Raw genomic sequence first — 24,027 nt, 5'->3', positions numbered from 1 at the left:
GCGGCACCAGGGATGCCTGGTACTGTTGTTCCCGCCACCTAGCGGCCGGCCGCGTCTCCAGTGCCGGTGTAGCCGACAGCCAGGATGACGGCCACCTGGCGACAGATTCTCGGAACCAACGACCTCGAGGTGTCCGGTGCAACGGACTCGCGCCATACAGGGGAAGGCGCCCCGCGCTCCTTCCACCTTGGGCGTAAAATGGTGGCCCGCGTGCGGAGAACAAGTCGCGCACCACGAGGGGTCGAATGTTTTACACAAACCTTTGCCAATTCCCAATCGATGTGCCATGTTGCCCTCCCCCCTATCCTTCGTAGAATGCGGTAACCTTGGGTCTGGTCAAAGGTCAAGAAAAAACGCTCAAGACCACCAAAACTGGTTGCAGGCAACACTTTTCTCCTAACATATGGAACTGATCTCCACGAAACCTTCATCAAGGTTATGCGCCATGGTCGATAACCTGTCCATTGCAGAACATGGTGATCTTGGGTCACCATGCGTGCCGTGTCACCATACATATGGTGTACGGTCATAGATCGGCACTGTCCAGCCCATACCATACGGTGCCGCCGAGGGGGGGGGGGCTGCCCATGGCTTATAGACGGTCCTGAGCTGCGCCAGGTCAGGTCTGGGCGGCACAAAACGTACCAGGCCTGGCGAGATCTCGGGACCAGACCAGGCATGGAGTCTCGAGAGGACTTCTGCCGCTTCCGGAACCCGGTCCGGAATTGCGGAGATTTTCTCGGCCGCCAGCCACTGAGTTCCAACGGCCGATATTTTTGGTCCCACCTCTTGGCGCCTTCCGGCTCAGCACTTCCAGCCCAAACCACCAGCCACGCAGAACAACGAATTCTCACCAGGTTCTTGCACCAGGGCAATCGCTTCAACCAGTTCTCTCCGTCGGTGGGCTCCCGGATCGCGCACAACCTGAAAATAGCTGGTCGGGAACGGCGACCGCCTACCGTCGTCTCGGCGCCATTCCAGCCCCAGCCAGTCACCCTACCGGAGCTGGCGGGAGCTGTGTGACGCATGAACTCTTCTGAAGCTGGTGATTGGATGGGGTGTCGGTGGGGTCAGTCAAGAGGTGTTGCGCAGCGATAGGCCGCCGTATGTAGCGCGTTGTCAACGCTTCCGTGACAAAGGGCATTTGTTCCCGATGGGTCGAAAACTGCCGAGGTGGTCCCCATTTACAAAGCGAAAGGCGACGTACACATGCCCTCTAAATATTTCATGACCTCCCTGCCGTCTTGCTTGTCCAAAAGAGCTAAGAATATTGTCTGCAATAACTCTCTCGGTATCTGCATAACCACAGTAATTTATTTCATGACCAATATGCAGACAGGCCTTGCCACTGCACCGAGGACGCCGTGCCCGGCGCTGTCGAATGAATCAAACACAACTCAGAACGCGGCGAGATTTCCCCAGTTAACACCGCCGACCTCAGCAAAGCATTTGACACGGTTGACGATAGCATCCCGTTAAGCTGGGATGGTACGGAATCAACCCAACATGGTTCCGAAGCTATCTGGATGATCAGAAGCCGCTGGCTGGCGAGAGGCGGTACGACGACTTCACCGGTCCGCTTCGGTATGCCCCAGGGATGCATCGCCAGGCCGGGTGCTCCTTAGCTTATTTACAAATGGCCTTCACTGTCACAAACAGTTTGTCGAGTGGCAGCATACCCTGGACGACGCTCTGCTGCCCGATCACTCGCCGCCGCTTAAAGTACGTAAAACCTTCACAACCAACTCAGCCGCTACGATTCAGCGTATGTGTTTGTTTCGTTGTGTGCAGTCGTGTGTATTGTGTTTAATCCGTGGAGTCACGCCGGGCCACCCGCTCATCGGGAGACCGGAGCTCTGAAGCTCTGCCGGGGCGCAAACTCTCGGCCAATCGGAGGTGGTTTGCTACCGTGCTGCCTCATCGTGGAGCGAGCTGCCGACTTAGGTTTGTGCTCATTGTGCTCAGAAGAATGGGCCAGCATCTGTATGCAAAATTGCTGGCAACCCTCTAAGTCCGCTAGATCTAGAATTAAAAGCTGAGCCAATGTTAATAAAACGCGCTTTTTTTAGCGGACCCATCGGCATTCGAATGAGCGACCTTGAAAGGCTGTAACCTTTCGGATATGGTGTATGTGTACTGGTCTTAGGTTTTGTGTTCACGGCAATCAAGAAGTCAAAATCCATCTGCACAACGATTTTCAAGAGAATTAAAGGGGTTCGCTTTTTTATCATGATGTGCGATGCAGGCTGTGTCGCGGTAATTGGGCGGTAGCCGGTTCTAGATCTGTGCTCATGATAGCCCAGGACTCAACTGCGTCATCAGGCTATATTTCAGGTCAATCTGAAGTGTACGCTGAAATCTGGTATGGACCTAAATATGAATGTGAAATGAGAGTCTGGTGCCAACAGAACTAGCCCGTCCGCTGCACATTTTTTTGGACAACCCGATGTTTCCCTTAATATGGCAGTAATGTGGAAGCATCAATATGATTAAGCTACAATTAATACGCGACGGAGTCAAACACACACTGTTAAAAAACAGAAAGATAGGTGGGCAGCGCGTGGTTGTTGAGCGCAGCGTTATAGGGCTTTGGGTGGGCGTGTTGGTCATTGCTGCATCTGTTTTTATTGTTCATCATTTGTTGTTTGTTCTTTGTAGTCTTCCTTGTGCGGTTGTCTACCCTGAGGCTGCTTCTCGGACAACTCGGTACGCCGATGAAAACTGACGGAAAGCATTTCAGGACAGAAATCGGTTTCAACGACACAGTGGTTGCGTGCAGATTTCCATCACAATTTTCGGATTTCTGGACGATGTCTGGAATGGATAGATTGTTAACCATGACAACTGGATTGGTTTCAAATTTTGGGTGGCCTTTGATTTAACCCAAGCTCACTATGTTGAGAAAACTGAAGAGTGTCAACTACAGCACATCGGTGTAGGTGTACTTTCCTACCTAATGTTAGAAAAAATCATTGCACACCAATCGTCCTGTTTAAGGCAGCACATATCATAAATAATCTAAAAACAGGTAGAATCATGCTCCTATCTTCTAATTTCAATTACTACGATGGCGAGCTCCCGAGCGCCGCACACACCCCATCGCCTGGAATTCCCAGCGCTGTTCCTGCGCATGGATTCTTGCGGCTTTTTTTTACTTGGGTACCTGTATTGCCGACGGTGGGGAGAGCTACGCTGGCTGCAGGGTTCGTGTACTGCCGTGATGGAGAAATGCTGTCAGGTATCAGCCGACGTAGTGACGTCACTGAAAATGGGTTTCCATCGATCGGGGTTCTTTTGGGCCAACTGAAGGCTACAAGGCATTTGCTAGCGATATGATGTCACTGGTATTCGACTGGATGTGTGACGTCACTGGTTGTGAGGCTTTAGGGATCTTTTGGGTGTAATGAATGCCGTAAAGCATCACCTGACGATATGTCGTCGCTGGCATTCAATGAAACATCTGGCGCAACAGGCCTTATTCCATCTTTACCTTTCGTACCTGTCTGCTGCAAACATTTGCGTGTCGAATAAAAGCTTGACCGAATCACCTGAACGCGTGACGTCACTAATCATCACTTGATACGAGTGCACTTAGGCCCCACGGCCGCGGTGTATCATGTTCCGTGAAATATCACCAGGTATCGTGACGTCACTGATATTCGACTAAATATTGGTCGCAACAGGTCATGCTTCATTTTTACCTTCGTACCTGTCTACTGCAAGCACTGGCGTGATGAATAAAAGCTACCAAATCACGTGAGTGTGTGACGTCACTGGTCATGCATTTTTATGGATCTTTGGGGGCCAACTGAGAGCCGTAAAGCATGACCTAATGATGTGACGTCACTGGCATTCGACTGTGTGTGATGTCACTTGTGATCAGATTTTACGGCCTCTTTTGGGCCGACGAAAGGTCATACGACATTAACTGAAGATGTGACGTCACTGGTATCCGAATAAAATTCAGGCGGGACAGGCCATGCTTCATCTTTACCTTTGGTACCTGTCCATTGCAAGCATTTGAATGCTGAAGGAAGGCTCTGCCGAACTACCTGAGTGTGTAACGTCACTAACCATTAATTTATATAGACTGCTTTGAACCTACCGTAAGCCACACCACATCAGCTGACCATATGACGTCACCGGTTTTTCGTCTAGATGTCATGCGCAACAGGCCATGCTCTATCTTTGCCTTTCGTACCTGTTCACTGCAAGCATTCGCGCGCTATATCGAGGTGGTGCCGAAACCATCTGAGTGCGTGACGTCGCTGGTCATGAGTTCATACAGGCTCACTTGGGCACCCCAATGCAACAAAGCATCATATCCTGTGAAGCATCGCGGGATGATATGACGTCACTGGTATTCGACTCAACATCAAGCGCAACAGGCCATGTTCCATCTTTACCTTTCGTACCTGCCTACTGCAAGCATTCGCGTGTTATATGACGTCAATGGTCAAGAGCTCTTACGGGCTCTTTTCAACCCCCTATATGGTATAATGCTTCAGCTGACGATATGATGTCACTGGTGTTCGACTTAACATCAGGCACAACATGTCATGTTCCATCTTTGCCTTTCGCACCTGTTAAAGTATCGGCGAGCCTAATGATGGCTCTGTCGAATCACCTGAGTGCGTCGTCATGAGTTTTTACAGGCTATTGTTGGCCGAGTGAAAGCCATAAGGCATCATCTAACGATGTGTCGTCACTGGTAATCCACTAAGTGTGTGACGCCATTGGTCATGAGTTTTCCCGGGCCTTTTTCGGCCGACATAAGGCCATTAGGCATCAGGCAACGATATGGCGTCATTGGTATTCAATTAAGCATCAGGTACAATATGTCAAGTTTCATCTTTACCTTCAGCACCTATCTACTGCAAGTATTCGCGCGCCACATAAAGGCTCTGCCCAATCACCTGAGCGTGTGGTGTGACTGGTTATGAGTTTACGCGGGTTTACTCGGGCTGACTGAAGGACATCAAGCATCATCTGGCGATGTGACGTCACTGGTATTCAACTTAACACCAGGCGCGACAGGCCATGTTCGTCTTTATCTTTCGTACCTGTCTATTGTAAGCATTGACATGCTTAAGGAAAGCTCTGTGAAATCTCCTGAGTGTGTAATGTCACTGGTCATGAGTCCTTTATGAGCCGCTTTTTTGTACCTATAGGGTACAAGACATCAGTTGACGATATGACGTCACTGGTGTTTGACTTAATCTCAGGCGCAACAGGCCATGTTCCATCTTTGCCTTTCGCACCTCTATACTGCAAGTATTCGCGCGCTACATAAAGGCTCTGCCGAATCACCTGAGCATGTGGTGTAACTGGTCATGAGTTTACGCGGGCTTACTCGGACTGACGGAAGGACATCAAGCATCACCTGACCATATGACGTCACTGATATTCGGGGCTGTGGCCCAGACTTATGACCGCTAGGCGGCGCCCTTGATTATTATTTAGCCATCAGGGCATTCCGGACCGTAGCTGCTCAGGGGCGCATCCTGTGATGTCGGGCGGAATAGCTTTGCATATACGTCGGTTTGTGGGCTGGGATCACCTTTGTTTTGTGTTTACGTTTGTTCAAAATTTTAGTCGTTGAAACAGCCCGTTGCGTTTGAAGCTGCTACTTAATGGTGCGCACAATAAAATTAGTGTGCTTAACTATGGTGCATCTCCCGCCTCTGCTGCGGAATTTCGTAGCCATAGGTGGCCAAGTGACCTCCTACCAACTGATGATCAGTGACGTCACGTACTCAGGTGATTCGGCGGAGCCTTCATATAGCACGCGAATATTTGCAGCAGCCAGGTACGAAAGGCAAATATGGAACATGACCTGTTGCGCCTGATGTTTAGTCGAGCACCAGTAACGTCATGCCGTCAGCCGATGCATTACAACCTATAATGGGTTCAAAAGAGCTCATAAAACTCGTGACCAGTGACGTCACAAACTCAGGAGATTCGACGGAGCCTTTATTCAGCACGTCAATACCTTTAATAGACAGGTACGAAAGGTAAAGAAAGTACGTGGCATGTTGGACCTGATGTTAAGTCGAATAACAGTGACGACATATCATCCTGTGATGCTTCACGGGAGGTGTTGCTTTGTGGCCTTGGGCGGCCCAAGTGAATCCGTATAAACTCATGACCAGCGACGTCACCCACTCAGATGATTCGTCTGGAGTTTAGTCGATTACCAGTGACGTCATATCGTCAGCTGATGCTTTATGGCCTTCAGTTGGCCGCAAAAAATCCGCCAATACTTGCAGCAGACATGTACGAAAGGTATAAATGGAGCATGACCTGTTGGCTGATGTTCAGCCAAATACCAGTGACGTCATATCGCCAGCTGATGCCTTACGGCATTTCGTCGGTCCTAGAGGACACGTGGAAACCCACGACCATTGACGTCTTACAACCGGTCGTATAGCAGTGACGTCGTTAGCTGACACCTTGTGGTCTTCAGTTGGCCGAAAAGCACCGGTGAAACTCGTGACCAGTGACGTCACACACTCAGGTGGTTCGGCAGCTTTCATCCAGCACGCCAATGCTTGCAGTAGTCAGATACAGAGGTAAAAATAAAGCACGGCCTGTTGCGCTCAGTATTTATTCGAATACCAGTGACGTCACGCTATCCGGTGATACTTCGTAGACCATGACACACCGTGGTCGTGGGGCCTAAGTGCACCCGTATGAAGTGATGATTAGGGACGTCACACATTGAGGTGATTCGGTCAAACCTTTATGCGGCACGCAAATGCTTGCAGCAGTCAGGTACGAAAAGTAAAGATGGAACGAGGCCGGTCGCGCCTGATGTTTAATCGAATACCAGTGACGACACATGGCCAGCTGATGCATTACGGCATTCGGTGGACCCAAAAGAGCCTTACAAACTCACGACCCGTGACGTCACATACCCAGCCGAATACCAGTGACATCATGTCACATTCAAAAGCCTTATGGCCTTCAGTCGGCCCGAAGGGACCCCCATCCCGATCGATGCAAAACCATTTTCAGTGACGTCACAATGTCAGCCGATGCCTCACAGCTTTTCCCCCGGACGACAATACTCGAAACCCTGCAGCTAGCGTAGCTCTTCCCTCCGTCGGCCATACAGGTACCAAAGTAAAAAATTACCATTCTTGCTACATTGGCCCGGTACATTTTTTTGGTTCTTGATGCTGCTTGATGCGCAGTAATGTTGTGACCGCATGCAGTAATGGCGCCGGGGTCGCAGCTGCTGTGTGTGTGCGGCGCTCGGGAGCTCGCCATCATAATCATAAAAAATTTGAAGGTAAGAGCATGAATCTACCTTTTTTGTGATTATGTACAATCTGTCCTGCCTTAAACACAGCAGATGGTGTACCATGATTTTTTCTAACGTTAGGTGGGAAAGTACACCCTGACCGAGCGCATCAGCTGAGGAGGGTTGCGTGTTGTTGGTCCCATAAGCGCATAGCGTGGGGTTGTATGCGAAGTGATTTGACCATTACCATGGTGTGTCAATTGGCAAATGTGTCATTCTGCTCTGTCCTGTAGGCTTGGAGCAAGGGATTGCCAGCAGGCTTTGCTATCCATTTAGTCCCAGCCTCATTTTGGAGGGTGTATAATCCTGATGCATAACACCTCTTCTCAGGGATATACACATGGTAGTATTATTCAGTATTGTGGAAAAAATCATATGTTATTGCAATGCAGGCATTGTATGCTTTCTGTATGGCATACATAGCATGAGACCATTTGTACAAAATTAACTGCAAACTGTGAAAGTTGTTTGCCAACATATCATACCCATCTTTGTTGTCATGGTTATCATATCCATGAGGAAAGATGATATGATGCCCCGCTTTCCTAATAATGACAACATTATTGTTATAAAAGAAGTAAATTAAATTTGAAAAAAGAGAAGTGGAATGATTTTTAAAGTGTGATTCATTACCATGACCTCAATTCTTGTTTCAATCCTGCCCTGAAACCTCATCAAAACATGCTGTGTTTTGCAGGCTGGATGCTAAGTGGCCAGCAATATGCATACATAAGATATCATACACATTTGTCTCAACTTCAAACTGTTCCTCTGCTAGCCAGGCAGACCAATGAGTAATTTATCAGTGCAAAGCAGCTAAGTGATGAAAAGGCCACTGGCCACCCTATATCAAAATGATTGGTGCTAAGTTTTTGACACAGGTAATCATTATGATTGTGTAGCAAATATCACCAAGTACCATTTGATTTTTCACCAGAACCAGCAGCTCTGGCAAAACCAAGAATCTTCAGCTTATATGAGTACCATGACAGATTCCATGTGGAATTTGTGGGTTGTGGGTGCAAGCTGCGCTGCTATATCAGGAATGACCCTGCTTTGGTGGCTGAAGAAGAGAAATTCAGCAAAGGTAAGGCCTTGTGAAGATGCCAGTTATTGCACAACTATGGCTTTTGCTTATTATTGGAAGGTGCATTCAGCCTATGGAAAAACATTATGTATTGCCATTGTTCTTTGCCACATATTATGCTTCACTAATGTTAACATCTATTTAAGGTTTCAAAGTTCCTTGCTGTAGCCAGCTCGGTGACACAGCCTAATAAGCCCCCCACAAGCCAAGGCAAGTTATGTGACCCCATCAGGCGGCCTGCTATGCCCAGGCTCAGTGCTGAGATTGTGACATCTCTGACAGCCAGAGTACTACGCACGGGTCGAGCGGCGTTTGGAGCTGGAGCGGCAGCGACGTGTCCAGTTGACCAAACACCTTCTGGTTGATGGTAACCTGATCACCGAGGAGAGGATGGACATCCTGGAGCTGCCTCTGCTGCAACTGATAGAACAGTTGCAGGTGGGGCGGTTGAAGGCCGTCCTGGTACTCAGAGCTTACCAGGCCAAGGTGAGTGTTTGGCAAGTGTATTTCTAAGCTCTGGTAGGTGTATTTCTGTGCTCTGTCTGAGACCATTGATATGTAGATGTTTCCATTTGCAGTGTACCCATCTGAGGATGATGTGCTGTTGAACATTTGACATAATTTGTTGACTTTGTACTTTCTTGTGTGACATACATGCACTATTTTCAGGCTCTGCAAGCATCAGCAAAATACAACTGTGTTACAGAGTTTGTTGCAACTGCTGAGGTGAGACTTGTACTATAATGACAATGTTTAACACCTGTATGCTTTCATTAATCAAGATGATGTTTCCTGACACTTCAATTCAAAGTCATCATAATTATTGTAAATGTCGTGAGGGAAGGATGAACACAGGGCAAATGACAATGCAGTGCAGATCTGACTACCAAAAGTGAAATAATAAACTAATCACCTGATTGAGTGACTAAATTTCCTTAATGGCACACCTGACCAATGAGTTGTGACTTGTGACAGTGCTGCACACTGGCCTGTGCTGGTACTCGTGACCTGGCACTCTGCCGCTGACTGGTGCCGATGTCGCTAGAGCCGGGCATCGGTGCTGGACCGCCTGCCGGCGGCGGCGCGCGGCCCTCTGCACGGCCTTCCCTTCAGCGTGAAGGACTGCGTCGACCTGGAGGGCTACGACTCAACAGCCGGGCTGGCCAAGCACCTGGGCCAGCCGGCGTCGCGCTCGGCGCCTGTCGTGCAGACGCTCATCGACCTGGGCGGCGTGCCCTTCTGCAAGACCAATGTCCCACAGACCATGATCAGGTGAGCACTCGCTCGCCGGCCGGGCGAAAACGACAGGGCGTGTGCACCCACACGTGCGCGCGTCCGCGTGCGTTAGCGTGCGTGTGCACGTGCTAGTGCGTGTGCGTATGCACCACCTTACGGTGAAGGTCTGTGAAGAAACCTTCGCGCCGCCGACACGAGGTGGCGAACGGCAGTCGGCCGGCCGGCGGGAGAGGCGGCGACAAGCCGTGCTCGAGCAGGTGCAGAATGTCATTAATAAAGCAATGTGGTGGAGAACAAATGCTCGGCGTGCATGCAAAGAGCTTAATGGGGGCCTGACGGGCACAACTTCCTGCAGTAGTAGGTGCGACCGTCTTGTCGTCTTCCAGTCCGAAAATTGGCTTTCTTCATGCGCTCCGCGTGGGTGGCGGCCGCTTGGCTGAGAGTCGCCGCGTGTCTAACAGCACCCTTCCCTGCGGATCGCCTGCAATATCGCCGAAACTGTTAAAAACGTAGCACACGTGCCGGTATGTGAAAATTGTAGAGCAGTGCCGGCCGTTCTATCGCATTTGGGTCCGAAAATCCCGCTAGAGAAGTGGTTGAGGCGGATGGCGGCCGCCTGACCGAAAATTGCTTCGGGTCTAGTAACGTACCTCCTTGCAGATAAGGCAAAACCATCTAGATAGGTAGAGATCTGATGCCTTTCTTCTCGCCTCCATCGAATCCACCTGGAGTCTAGTCGAGTACAATAAGTTAAGGGTTGAGCTAGACGAGGTGGCTATAACCAACGCTAAATACGCCTAAAAGGATTTCTTACTGAATTTCACTCACTTTCCTCTCAGGATTCGAGGAAGTGGTTCGCAGCCCTCCCAACTGAGTAAAGCTACGCCCCTGGAGTCGAGTTTTGTCTTGCGACCTCGACCCCCCATTTCACAGGTCCGGCTGCAGTGACCGGAACCCCTTGCCTTTGAACCTAACTCGCTTCTCGCAGGTTCGGCTGTGCCTACCCGGCTTCACCTTGTGACCCCTACCTGGGACGCATGGCCTTAGGTTCTCACCGGAATTTGGCTACTGTAACCCGATATACCCTTGCCTCGCAGATTCGGTTGCAGCAGCCCGATGTACCCTTGCCTCGCAGTTTCGGTTGCAGTAACCCCATGTACTCTTGCCTCGCATTGTCGGTTGCAGTAGCCCGATGTACTCTTGCCTCACAGCTTCGGCTGTAGTAACCCAATATACCCTTGCCTCACAGGTTCGGTTGCAGTAACCTGATGTACTCTTGCCTCGCAGCTTCGGTTGCAGGAACCCGATGCACCCTTGCCCCGTAGATTCGGTTGCAGTAACCCGATGCACTCTTGCCTCGCAGATTTGGTTGCAGTAACCCGATGTACTCTTGCCTTGCAGTGTCGGTTGCAGTAACCCGATGTACTCTTGCCTCGCAGTTTCGGTTGCAGTAACCCGATGTATCCTTGCCTCGCAGTTTTGGTTGCAGTAACCCGATATACCCTTGCCTCACAGCTTCGGTTGCAGTAACCCGATGTACCCTTGCCTCGCAGCTTCGGTTGCAGTAACCTGATGTACCCTTGCCTCGCAGATTCGGTTGCAGTAACCCGATGTATCCTTGCCTCGCAGCTTCGGTTGCAGTAACCCGGTTTGGGGCGTCACGACCAACATCTACGACGGCCGGCGCGTACCGGGCGGCTCTTCGGGCGGCGAGGGCGTGCTGGTGGCGGCCGGCGGCTCGCCCCTCGGTGTCGGCACAGACGTGGGCGGCAGCGTGCGCGTGCCAGCGCTCTTCTCCGGCTGCTACGGCTTCAAGCCCACCTGCGGACGCCTCAGGTCAGTCGGCGTCTGCTGGCAGGCGTGCGGGCGTCAGGCGAGGCTGTCCGTGGCGAGAGACGGTCTCTTGCTGTGACAGCCCTGTCGTGGCAGCTCAGGGCCACATTACCTGACTATCAAGTGGTGAACAGAGTCCCCGTACTTGTCAGCTTTGCTATCATGTGATAAACGGATTTTCTTTCCTTTCCACCATGTTTTGGAGGCTTTGTGAGAGATCAGTCACATTTGTTTTGATGAATACCTTCTAGTGGCCAGCTTTTTCACATGAGTTTGTTTGATCTCCGACGCATGCCCAACCGACGTGGTCATGAGCTTCCAGCCCTGCACATCGGCTGTTACAACGGGGCCAGAGCTAGACAGCATTATCATGCACCGAATTAAAACTCACCCCGCAATCTAAAGGCCGTTTTGCTGCGCCGATCGCGGCTAGTTCTCCGTGTGTGAGCGTGGCCTGGGACGGCGATTTGTGTGCAGATGACCACGGGGCCTGCTTAGATGAAACTGCCCCACCCGGGCCGTTGTCTCGCGGTCTCTGGTGAAAACCGGCGGAGTCATTCGAAGCTGCCAGTCATTTGCGTACGTGCCAATCGTCACTTCTAAGCAGCGCGGGGCTAGCCAGATGCTGTCAGACCGGATCTGCACGTCGCCCTCGCTGGGCAGGCGTTTTTGTGCTGGCCGATACAGATGACGCCGGCGTGCCGTGCTGCCGCAGATGGCCATGTGGCTGGGTGTGCGGCGCGGCCCCGTGGCTGACGGCCGGTCGGTGTGGTTTTCAGCTGCGTCGGTCTGCGCGCGGTGCTGCCGGCCACGTTCGGAGGTGAGAGCGCCAGCCGGTGCCGCCGCCCGCCGCGTGCGCGTCCGTCTCACTGTCTCTGCCGCAGGGCGGAGCACGACTGTGCGGCGGGTCTGGTCTCGTCTCTCTCAATGGCTTTGTCCACCAAAGCCAGAACTGATGTGTTGTGTGGATTGGTCAGACCAGTCGCGTGTGGTCAGACGCTTCTGCGGCAGGGCGGTGATGTAACGGTGTTCGCACCGGCATGCCACCTTCCGTTTGATAGCCACGCATATATGTCTACAAATGCTAATGTGTGCGTGTATTTGGCGTCAAAAGAACCGAACGCTGCATATGTTTTTTTTGTTGTTGTTGCTGTTGTTGACAATTTTGATCCTTGTCCCCCGCCCACAATGAGTTTTGTGAACTTAACATGTGCTAACAAGTGTTTACACTGTGAACCAACACTAGAACTTACGTCGAATCGTAGGCCAGACTGTTGAAAGGCATTATCAGAGCCTTTTCCCGGAGCACCTGATCCAGGTGTTTGCTTCGGGCAGAAATGTGCATTTATACACGGATGGTTTGAAGGCGGAAGCAGGCGCAGGATGTGGTTTGATTTGCAGCGGCTGGGCGAAGGGTGTTGCACTCCTCAGCCTCGCCCAGTTTATACTTCCGAACTTTATGCAGTTAGAGAAGCGTTGGTTTGGGCGGAGGAACACCGAGTGTGGGTGGGGGGGGGGGGGGGGGGGGGCTATGTTTGACCGCATCAGACCGTTGAGGCAACGTTTCATCCATCAAGCACCTGAAAGCTGAGCGAGCCCTACTGAGTAAGATCTGACGACAGGTGATAGTTCTTAACTCGGTCGAAAAGCGCGTGGTCTTTGTTAGGGTACCAGGACTGGTTGGTGGTGAGAAGGCCGATACTTCTGCCAAGGAGGCCGCAGCTGGCCCACGACCTAGTTCTGCTCGCGCACCACACTCTGATATTAAACAGCTGCTTTTGACAGTTACTTTCCGCCCTTCTGAAAGAAAAAGGGCAACAATCTGGGGACCAGGGGAGCACAGACAGCCATGGCGATGCGAGAAATAGGCTTAGGGCAGTACAGCACAGAGTGGTTAACTGGACCTCCGCACACCACAAAAGCAGGAAGGAGGAGGTCAGTCTCTGTTGCCTCCGTATCGGCCACACCTACGCAGCGCACGGTTTTCTTCCGTCCGGAGGTCAAGCGCCATCGTGTCCCAGATGCGGTAATTCACTGCCAGTTAGCCAAGTGCTCGTACAGTGTCCTTACCTAGAAGCTGAGTGCCAGTGTTATTTCGGCCCCCACGCTCGGTGGAGACTGTCTCTGCTCGCCTTCATTGGGAACAATCGGTCGTTTACGTTAAGATCGTTTTATATTTAATCATGCATGCAACTTTTGATGCAATCTTATCACCTCTTGATGCCCTGTGACTGTGTCTGACTCTAACTTTGGTACGCCTAACTTAGGCTCCGCGACTTAGACCGCTTAACGCACGGTACGCACGCCTCGCTGAAATGAAGACCGTCTGCCCAAGTCATGGGCGCAAAATAGCCGCTCCAACCGACGCGCCCATGAAACCAAAATACCATCCCATACTATTTCGACGCACGCGACTCTGCACTCACTATAAAAGGTGTGTAGTGTTGGCTGCAGTTGGGCCGACACGCCTCACGCCACGTCACGTGCCCACTGTACGCGCCACAGTCGGCTTTCTCAGACGCCTGACGGCACGTTACGTGCCCACGGTACGCGCCACATTCGGCTTTCTCAGACGCCTGACGGCACGTTACGTGCCCACGGTATGCGCCACAGTCGGGTTTCTCAGACGCCTGACGGTGCGTCACGTGCCCACGGTACGCGCCACAGTCAGCTTTCTCAGACGCCTAACGGTGCGTCACGTGTCCACAGTACGCGCCACAGTCGGCTTCCTCAGCCGTGAGATAGCCGGCCTGCAGAAGGTGATGGAGCTCCTGACCTCGCCACTCGAGGCGGCAGACATGTACCGGCTGGACCCGCTGGTGCCGCGAGTCTACTGGAACAGCCAGGTGGGGCAGACGGCCATCGGCTGTCGGTGACGGTGGCTCAGCTCCAATGGCGGGACTGTCGGTGGCGTCAGTATGGTTCCAATGGCTGGAACTGTTGGTGGCGGTGGCTGGGTTCCAATGGCGGGACTTCGGTGGCGTTGGATGGGTTCCAATGGCTGGGACTGTCTGTGGCGTTGGGTGGGTTCCAATGGCGGGACTGTCTGTGGCGTTGGCAGGGCTTTCATGGCTGGGACTGTCAGTGGCGTTGGCTGGATTTTAACGGGTTTGCGGGTCCAGCACAGGCTTGAGCGGGGTATTTGCTCTGTCAAGCTTACACCCAGTTTGTTGATTTGGTGTGGTAACATTGTGAGATATTGGTTGGTTCGAATCGAGGGCCCCTTTTGTTGTGCGTGTGCTGGAGACATCGTTGATACAGACGTTGCTTCCCTGTCTGGCCAGCTGACCCATTCTTCGGATCACGCACTTGGCGCTTCCCCGAAGCGCGCAAATGGCCAGGCGTTAGCAGCCACCATAGCTGGTCGGCGGGGCCCTGTCGGTGTTGGCAGCCACTATGGCTGGTCGGCGAGGCCCTGCCGGTGTTGGCAGCCACTATGGCTGGTCGGCGAGGCCCTGCCGGTGTTGGCAGCCACTATGGCTGGTCGGCGCTGGCGACGGCTGACAGTCGGTGTCGCTCCGCCGCAGATGGCCGGCGGCCGGCGCCGCTGGCGGGTCGGCTACGTGGCGGACCTGCCCACGTTCCCGAGCACGCCCGGCTGCCGGCGCGTGCTGACAGAGACCGTGCAGGCGCTGGAGGCGGCCGGCCACGAGGCGGTACCCTTCCACCTGGAGGCGGACCACGCCGCCATGGATATTATCATGCGGACGGTGATACCGGATAACGGGGTCTACATGACGCGCGCTGTGTGAGTGGAAGGGAGGGATGCACGGGAGGGGCGGGGGGAGGGGGGGGGGGCATCCTGAGCGGGAGCACCACTCAAGGGGACCCATCTCACACTTGGGTGGTTGCTACCTAGCCGCCTGTAAGCTGGCTGAGGCAGGCTGTCAAGTAGGAGGCTCTTGTGCGTGTACAGTCGCTCGGACTGGACGGCCGCCTGTGAAGGGAGGCGTGGAGGGGGGAGGGGGGGGGGGGGGGAGGCGTTGTGTGGACACAGCGAATGGGAGCACCGGACGAGCGGAATACTTTTGTTTTTTTGGGGGGGGATGCGACATGGGGGTTTCTCGACGATTGGGGTGTGGACAATGGTACTGTGGATTTGGCCTCCTGCGTTACTGGGCGTAGGTGAGGATGGCACCTTATGGATGAATACTGAGTAGAAGCTCATGCGAACCGTCGCAATTTTTGACAATCATGTCACCTTTTGGTGACGGGGATGAAAAAGGGATCCTGCATCGCAGCACTTCTACCCTATCCCTCTCCCTGTCTCCCTCTCCTCTCCCGTCTCCTCTCCGTCTCCGTCTCCGTCTCCATCTCTCCCTCTCTTTCTTCCTCCCCCTCTCCCTCCTCCTCCCCCTCTCCCTCTCCATCCATCTCCCTCCCTCTCCCTCCCTCCCGTCTCCCTCTCTCTCTCCCTCTCCCTCTCCCTCTCCCTCTCCCTCTCCCTCTCCCTCTCCCTCTCCCTCTCCGTCTCCGTCTCCGTCTCTCCCCCTCCGTCCTCCCTCTCCCTCTCCCCTCTCCCTCCCCATCTCGCTCTCCCTCCCTCTCCCTCTCCCCCTCCCTCTCCCTCTCCCTCTCCTCTCCTCTCCCTCTCCCTCTCCCTCTCCCTCTCCCTCTCCCCTCCCCTCCCTCTCCCTCTCCCCTCCCTCTCCCTCTCCCTCTCCCTCTCCCTCTCCCTCTTCATCTCCCTCTCCCTCTCATCTCCCTCTCCCTCTCCCTCTCCCTCCCTCTCCCTCTCCCTCTCCCTCCCTCCCTACCTCCCTCCCTCCCTCCCTCCAGTGGCTGCGCGGGCCAACCGCCGGCGGTGGTGGTCAGTGGTGGACGGCCTTGCTTCGGGCGTCCCTCACCAACCGCCGTCGCCCCGCAGCGCTGATGAGGAGGTGGACAAGAGCATCGAGACGCTCGTGGCCATGCTGCGCGTCCCGCGCTGGCTGCGCGTCCTCATCGCCTGGGGCACCAGCAACAACTTCCGCTACCTTGGGACGCGACTGAAAGGTTGGTCTCAGACATCACGTGGACGGCAGGATGGATTGGAGTTTTCGGACGCTATGTTATTAGAGCGTACAATTTTAGTGATGGAAGGTTACGTCCGTCGGGTAGCCTGCTGCTGAGAGTGACGGAAAAATCAACAAATGATTGGACAACCAGGGGCATAGTCAACCAATGTGCCCCACATAATTGTGCTGGTTGCTCGGGTTATTTCAAGCTACTGCCACAATCACTTCTGAAATTTGGGTGAAGGAGCATGTGCGTGTGTGCGTGTGTATGCGTGTGTGCGCTAGCGTGGCCTGCGTTTGCGTGCGTGCGTGTGGTGTGCGTGCGTACGTGTGTGCGTGCGCGCGCATGCTTGAACAACGGCGGACGTAAAGACTGGGTTGCATTCTGAATCCTTCTACGAAAGAAAGCGTGGTTTTTATCAGCTGCCCCACGCTCTGCTGCTGTGTCCGGGCCCGTGAGAGCGCGGGGGAATGACCAGGACCAGGGTAACCGCAGCGATCGGAGGGAGGGGTGGGGGACCGACGGACGGGCGTTTGCCTCGAGTAGCGCCGTGCATCGCTTCACTCTTGTCCGGATTTCGGAGTCAGCTTGTGCGAATGACAGAGTTTTGTTTATATATATATATATATATATATATATATATATATATATAGTTTATATATAAGATGTTAGAGTTTTGGCGTGGCGGAAGGTTACCGGACTGAGTCAGGTTCGCAACCGCCTGTCAGCGTTGAGACATTGCGAAGACAGTTATTGACACGCACTGACACGAGACACTTATCCAGAGTCGACCAAACTAATTGCACCCGTGACCCTCTCTGACCTGTCCTTGATAAAAGTCTTACTGACACTAGCGTGTCGTTTTTTATATTTGTTAGCTCGCTGTGGTCATGTTGTAAAACCTCAAGAGGACCGCCAAGTCACAAGCGATCAGATTCGGATTGCCGCTAGCGTTGCACGTCGTACCTCGCCCTGCCATTCAGAAAACGCCCTAACGATACGTCTCTGCCTCCAGCCTTTCGCTAGAACATTGCCTACGTCAAGCCGAATGAGCAGAATTACCGTGAGACCCACCATGCCCGGAGCGAACAAGTGCTGACCAGCTCACAATGACCTCGTGCATGCCACTGAGTCGGAGTCGGTCCAGTTCAGCCTCTTCTGCCCTGGCCCGACAGCCTGGACGGGCACCACGGTGGAGGCGGTGCAACTGCAGCTCGCCTGGAATCAGCTGGTCGACCGTACTCTGAAGCAGTGGCGCGCCGCCCGCCTCGACCTGCTCGTGCTGCCCGGCTTCATGTGTCCGGCGCCGCCGCATGACATGATCAGCAATCTGGTCGGTGGGTGACGCTGCGGGCCAGCGGCCGGGCCAGTTGACTGAGCGCCAGCGGCTGAGCGCGTGCGTGAGGTGGGGTGGGGTGGAGTGAGATGAGATGAGATGAGATGAGATGAGATGAGATGAGATGAGGAGATGAGATGAGATGAAATGAGATGAGATGAGATGAGATGAGATATGGGATGGAATGGGATGGGATGGGATGGGATGGGATGGGATGGGATGGGATGGGATGGGATGGGTGTGGGGGAGGGGGGGGGGGGCTGGACGTGGCACCGGCAGGGTGAGTGGAACACCCTCAGGAATTAGGTTTTTATGAAGATAACGTGGCCTTATGAGAAGCAAGTTGCTTTTAGACGTTGCAAAGATCTGAGTTGTACCTGGAGTTTTGATTGCTGGGCCGATGTGCCTGTATCCCGCATTTGGCTTGTCGGCGTGTCAGCATGTCGGCCTTCTGCGTTTTCAGTAAGTGATGGACCTTGGCGCCGGCTGCCAACGTACTGACACATCACCGCCATGTGGCCGGCAGTGGGCGGTGTCTACACTTCCATTTTCAACGTGCTGAACTTCCCGGCGGGCGTGGTAAACGTGGGTCACGAGACGGCTGAAGACCAGACCGCCCTGGAGGAGTACCCCACCCCTCACGTGGAGCTGCGCTGGGTGGTCGAGGTGAGGGATCGCGGACTCATCAGCTTCTCCCCGGTGTGAATGGTACGAATGGGGTCCTGGCGGCGACCACCCTGTCAATGTATATCTTGATATATATATATATATATATATATATATATATATATATATATGCATGCATGTGTTACGATGCCTTTGACTTCTGTACTTTGTAATTCTATTATTGCAATTACGTTCTGTCCAGCCCTGAACACGCACCTGTGAAAGCCGCTATTGTGTCTTTTGGATGATTAGTCACGACGTTGTCCATTTGCTGAGCACGGTATTGTACTGGTGTATAAGTGCATCTACAACTCTGCTGCTATTTTTGCACTGCCGCAGCGCGTCGGCGAGCGCGGCCGTGTGAAATAAGACTGTGATTTAAGCTATGGGATGAAGGCAGGGGATGTGGCTGAGCCCTATAAAAGGCCATCAACACAAGCAGCCGGGACGTTGGATCACGCAGCACTGACGAGTTATGTAACTCGTCGAACAGCACTGCAGCCTTTGTGTCTACTGAACGCGTACCCTGTGTGGGCACCTCACCGTCTCCGCCGTGTGGATCCAGGCCGCACCGGGCGTGTCTTCGGCTGGCCGGTACCTTGTCCGGGCCCGGTCCGACACCTGACCGCGACCGTGTCCGGCAGCTGACCACGACTGTGTCCGGCGGCTGACCACGACCGTGTCCGGCAGCCGACCACGACCGTGTCCGCAGCTGCTTACGGCCGTGTCCGGGCCCAATCTGACACCTGACCGCGACTGTGTCCGGCAGCCGACCACGACCGTGTCCGGTAGCTGCCTACGACCGTGTCCGGCAGTTGCTTACGGCCGTGTCCGGCAGCTGACCACGACCGTGTCTGGCAGCTGCTTACGACCGTGTCCGTGCCCAGTCCAACACCTGACCGCGACTGTGTCCGACAACTAACCACGACCGTATCTGGCACCTAACCACGGTGTCGCCGTTCTCAGGCGACGCGTGGCGCACTAGGTCAGCCACTGGGCGTGCAGGTGGTCGGCCTGCCCTGGATGGAGGAGCAGGTGCTGGCCGGCATGGCCGAGGTGGAGCGCGCGCTGGCCGAGCACAAGCAGTGAAGCGGCCGGGCGGACCTGACGGCCCAGGGTGCCGTCGGCCGAGGACGGCTGGACATGTGCCTGTGAACTGGGCCGGGTGAGGACGGCTGGGTGCTGACTGACCGATAGATAAGGCTGGTGGAGGGGTGGCTACCACATGCGTTAGCGACCGGAGTCGGGAATGGTATATTTTTGATAACTGTGTAGATGTTGCTGGTGTCATGGTGGTTTGCCCCATGTATGGGATGCGTTCGGACCAGTCATGGTGCTGTATGGTCTTCTTCCCTGCAGAAGCACCTTATTGGCGACGCGCTTTTCGACATTTGTCCGTCCCCATGACTCAGTTGGTTTGAGCGCCTATCTTCCGATCTTCCCACCCGTGGGGGTGGGTTTGAGTCGGTTAAGACGCTCGCTGTTTGCCCTCGATATGTATGACCTGCGACTGATGGCAGCGGCCGCACTAAAGGTCAGGTGACGTCAGAGGGCAGGAAGAACCGTGTGGAGCGTTGCGGTGCGTTCAACCTCCGCCGCCACGTCGATGCTGGCCTACGGCGTCTATTGCCTGCGCTTATGAGTATTCCGATGCTTGAAAAGCTTAAATCGGCCAGAAGGGTTTGTTGATATGAAGTTAGGGGTCCTTTCACCTTGCTTTTGACCTGAAAGGTCACATGATATTGTAATAGATGGTATTTTGTAGTCTCTCGTGCCATAATTAATCATCTCACGTAACCATTTATATAGCGAAGTCAGAACTCGTCGCTGAATAAATCGCTGAATAAATCGCCTGCTTTAAGGATATTGTATTTGCGCACAAATGTCTGATAGAATTGGAGACACTCATTACACATATGTTGACACCAAAAACAGACATTTGTGGTTTCTGTGAAAAAACGTTCCTTTTATAGGAGTTGCACAGCAAGTCTTCTGCTGGCTGGGTGGTGGTCGGAAACCCACTGTGGGCCAATCACGAGCGGTGGATACGACACTCACATTTCCTTTCTCGCCTCTCATCACTGAAATCTGCTTAAAGCACACAAAAACATATCCTAAAGTACCTAGAAGGAAACAACCGACACCTGTATACGTGTTTTACTGTGATATGCTGCAAAGCTTCGTGAATATTGGCATGTGAAGATGAAATAGTCCGCTTTTCTGAAAAATGGCATTTTACGTGGCCTAGTTCGGTCAAATATTTATCCAATGGCGCATGACTTGCAACTTCACTGAGAAAAGCAATACGCCCCCCCCCCCCCCCAAACCCGCTGTCTCTCAACTGTCCCCAAAACCCGCTGTCGCCCAAATGAGTCGCCCAAATGTCCCATCTCTACGGAGTCACTTTGGGGAGCGGTGTAAACACCTATCAAGATGTAATCAAAGCCTTTTGACTACCAAAAATACGCCCCAAAACCCCCAGTGCAGGGGCGGCCAAATCGCTTCCTTGCAATGTCTTTTTAGGGAGAGTTGTCACCTCTTTAAGGAGCATAAAGGCATACTGTGACAATAAGGTGGTTGTCCATTTGACCTGCCAATGATACCCTGAAATTGGAATACTGTAAATGGGGTCGCGTTTGTTCACCTTGCATTCCCTTCATGTGGCCAATCGACCGTCAGAGCTATACAACTTGCATTTGTTTTGATCAGACATACGATGTCAAAAGATGAGGGTGTATTTTTACTTTTAAAACACAGCCCTGCCATTCTTAAGACGTAGAGCCGTCTAGTTTCTGAGATACCTGCTCGGGAAGATGTGCAGCCTATTTTCTGAAGCCATTCAGGCATGCATGACGCCGTAGCAACGCCGTTCAAATCCATTTTTGCCTAGTTATTGTGTTATATGTGATACAATATAATAAGACTTGTCATCAGATAACTTAGGAAAAGCGCCACGGCAGAGCATGCAACTGCACACAAAAATCCTTAACTCGCATAAATACGCAAGGAGCCATGAGAAAGGGTCAAAGCATGAAAACATAACAATATTTGGGCCCAGCGAACACTTTCGGCACTGTGCTGCCATCTCTCGATGGGCTTGAAGTGCTTCAAGTGAGTGCAACGGTGGCTGGTTTGGCAGCACGTCAACGCCATACAAACGTTTCATGACGCAATCAAATAATGCCAGTGCAGAGCATATTTATTTCAGGCGAAACTGCTTTCTAGAACAGCCTTTTCCTCCTAAAAGTATGCAAAAGTTATAAGTGATATAATTCGTCATACCCAATGTTAACTTCGATATCTTCCAAAGTAGGATACTTCCTTTAACGGGAATGTTTCGCATTTGGAGATATCAAATCTAGCGTCAGATATGATGAAACAAGCTCTCTTTTACCCAGTTGTACGCTTTTTAACTGGAAATGACTGCTTTAGGCAACATCATTTTGGTCTTTAGGAAAATGCGCTTCTCAACACGCCATTGTTTAATTACGCCATCGTACCTTGCACATCAGTGATTGAGAGCCAGCTGACGGCGGTCATGTGTGGAAATCGTGCTCGCGAACACCATATATGAACAACTCGGCAAATGCGCTTCGTGGCCTTGATTCCCGCATGGCTATGTAATGGAATTCGGCCGGCGTTATTTTGACGTCATGGGTGCTTGGGGTAACCTGGAAATAGTCCCCCGGAAAAATTCTGCTTATCTTCGCGGGCGTGTATCTCAGAAAGTAGACGAGTTTAGGACATAAGAAGGACAAGAATGCCAAATGCACCGCATGATCTTCAAGATGACTATTTCACTTCAAAACACCGTACAAATGTGGAACACTCCTTTATTTTGGCGTGATTTTGGAAAGGCAATTCTATAAGTAGTTTACTTCAGGTTGGAATGGTAATGACAAAAGACTCCCTACATATGCCGTTTCTAGAATAATTGAGACGCCTTTTAGAAGCTTTGCTCCCTGGGAAGTACGCTTTTGCCGCTGCCGTTGCCGTTGGGTTGCCGGTGCAACTGAAAAGGACCTCGATTGCTGACATCAGCTGCTTGCCTGCGTTCACTAATGTATTCAAACATTCCTTTTGCGTTAGCGCTTTAACTGTCAACAGACGTCTTGTTGTCCATAACCAACGTAAATTGTCTTGCGTCATGAAATACCAACAAACGACACGCGGCATTTTTAACGCGAGCACCTCTGCGACCCTCCGTGTCTTTGATTGCTGCGTTCTTGCAACCACACTCTAATTCATACTTCCGAGCCCAATTCAGTTCCCATTTGAACGGTATCGATCGTCGAGGAAGCCTCGTTTAGTGTCTCACGCTTAAAGCAAAACCAACATCTGTGGAGCCCCGGGAACGAATACACGGATGAGTCTAGCCAAAGTTTTGCACGCCAGATGGTAAAATCACAGCATTCATTACCCGCCGGTCGCTCGGCCCAATGAAAACACTGCCTCCTGATGCTGTATTTTGTGAACGACTTGAGCGTTACCGGTTCCTCAGCCCCTTCGGAGTGTTCTCCTTCCCCTGGTCCGGGAGTCGCCGTCAACTGCTTGCATCATGTGCCTACCTTACCCCCCCCCCCCCCCCCAGCTTCGTGCTCGGTGAATCCACCTCACGGTCGGCTGACCGCAGCCGTCCCACATACACTGCCAGATATAAAATCCGTGGCTAGCCGGTTCAGTTCGTTGCAGCCCAGCCTGTCCGGCGAGGGCGCCACCATTCCGACGTCTCCTTCGCTTTTCCTCGGCTCAGCAGCGGTGCCGTCTGGACGGGGTAAGTTGCGCAGCATGCTGGATGCGCTGGGTTCCGTTGATTGCGGGAGATGTGCAGGAGTTGGAGTTGGCCCCAACCCAAGTACTTGTCAGGTTTTCAGGGAAGAAGCTTGCTAAGATTTGTGTCAGCAGGAGGCATGGTTTCGCATATATGATGTAAGGGGTGCCAGTAGTGTAGTGGTTAACGCGTCTGCGTCAACCACTGCGCGTCTGGGAAACCAGGGGTACGGGGTTCGAGTCCCCGCGGTACCCGCCCTTCCTGCCAGGGTGAGAGACAGGCGACGCAATATAGCCTCAGCAGCCGAGTGCGCCGTAGGGCATCAATGACACACATCAATGACACACGATGTAAGCTGAAAAGCGCGGTTTTCGCGAAAATCGGTTCTTTGACCTGGCATAGTGGGATATAAAACTAGCATATCAAACTGGTACCAATCGCAAGATTTCGTTGAGACCTCTCTGTTAGTTTAGAAACGCCGGAGGTCCACATCGCCCCCCCCCCCTTCCAGCCAGTCCGCATCATGCAAATCGGCGGGGGTTAAGTCAGGAACACGCGAACGGAGTAAAACATAGTCTTGTAAAACAAGGATGCATTGCCTCTCCTTGTTGATTAAAGCTATCTGCTTAGCTGCATATTGATGGATCTGCATATCATTGATGTGTGTACTGATCACTTGCCTGATTACTTGGCTGCACACTTGATGTTTTCAGTCATTGATGCGCCTTTATTGAAACCTCTGACTGGAGTAACTTTATGCCAAATACGAATGAAAGCCGATCAAGTGAAAACTG

At 52.6% G+C, this 24,027-nt stretch overlaps 1 protein-coding gene across 1 annotated transcript; it reads left to right on the top strand.

Annotated features, from left to right (window-relative positions):
• Positions 1–1,700: 1,700 nt before the first annotated feature.
• On the top strand, positions 1,701–20,318 carry LOC119108673 (fatty-acid amide hydrolase 1). Its single transcript, XM_037232301.1, has 13 exons — positions 1,701–1,722; positions 8,244–8,393; positions 8,676–8,879; positions 9,063–9,119; positions 9,439–9,665; positions 11,259–11,465; positions 12,242–12,282; positions 14,172–14,308; positions 14,990–15,210; positions 16,330–16,457; positions 17,636–17,797; positions 18,323–18,462; positions 19,429–20,318. Exons 2-13 carry the CDS (start codon positions 8,283–8,285, stop codon positions 19,549–19,551), a joined length of 1,758 nt encoding a protein of 585 aa, XP_037088196.1. The 5' UTR covers positions 1,701–1,722; positions 8,244–8,282; the 3' UTR covers positions 19,552–20,318.
• Positions 20,319–24,027: the final 3,709 nt, after the last annotated feature.

This window comes from Pollicipes pollicipes, unplaced genomic scaffold (assembly GCF_011947565.3).
Source record: "Pollicipes pollicipes isolate AB1234 unplaced genomic scaffold, Ppol_2.1 Scaffold_6686;HRSCAF=7923_pilon_pilon_pilon, whole genome shotgun sequence".
NCBI classification, from domain to species: Eukaryota; Metazoa; Arthropoda; class Thecostraca; order Pollicipedomorpha; family Pollicipedidae; genus Pollicipes; species Pollicipes pollicipes.
Note: the sequence above shows the minus strand (reverse complement) of the source record. Positions and strands in the feature narration are given on the sequence as shown.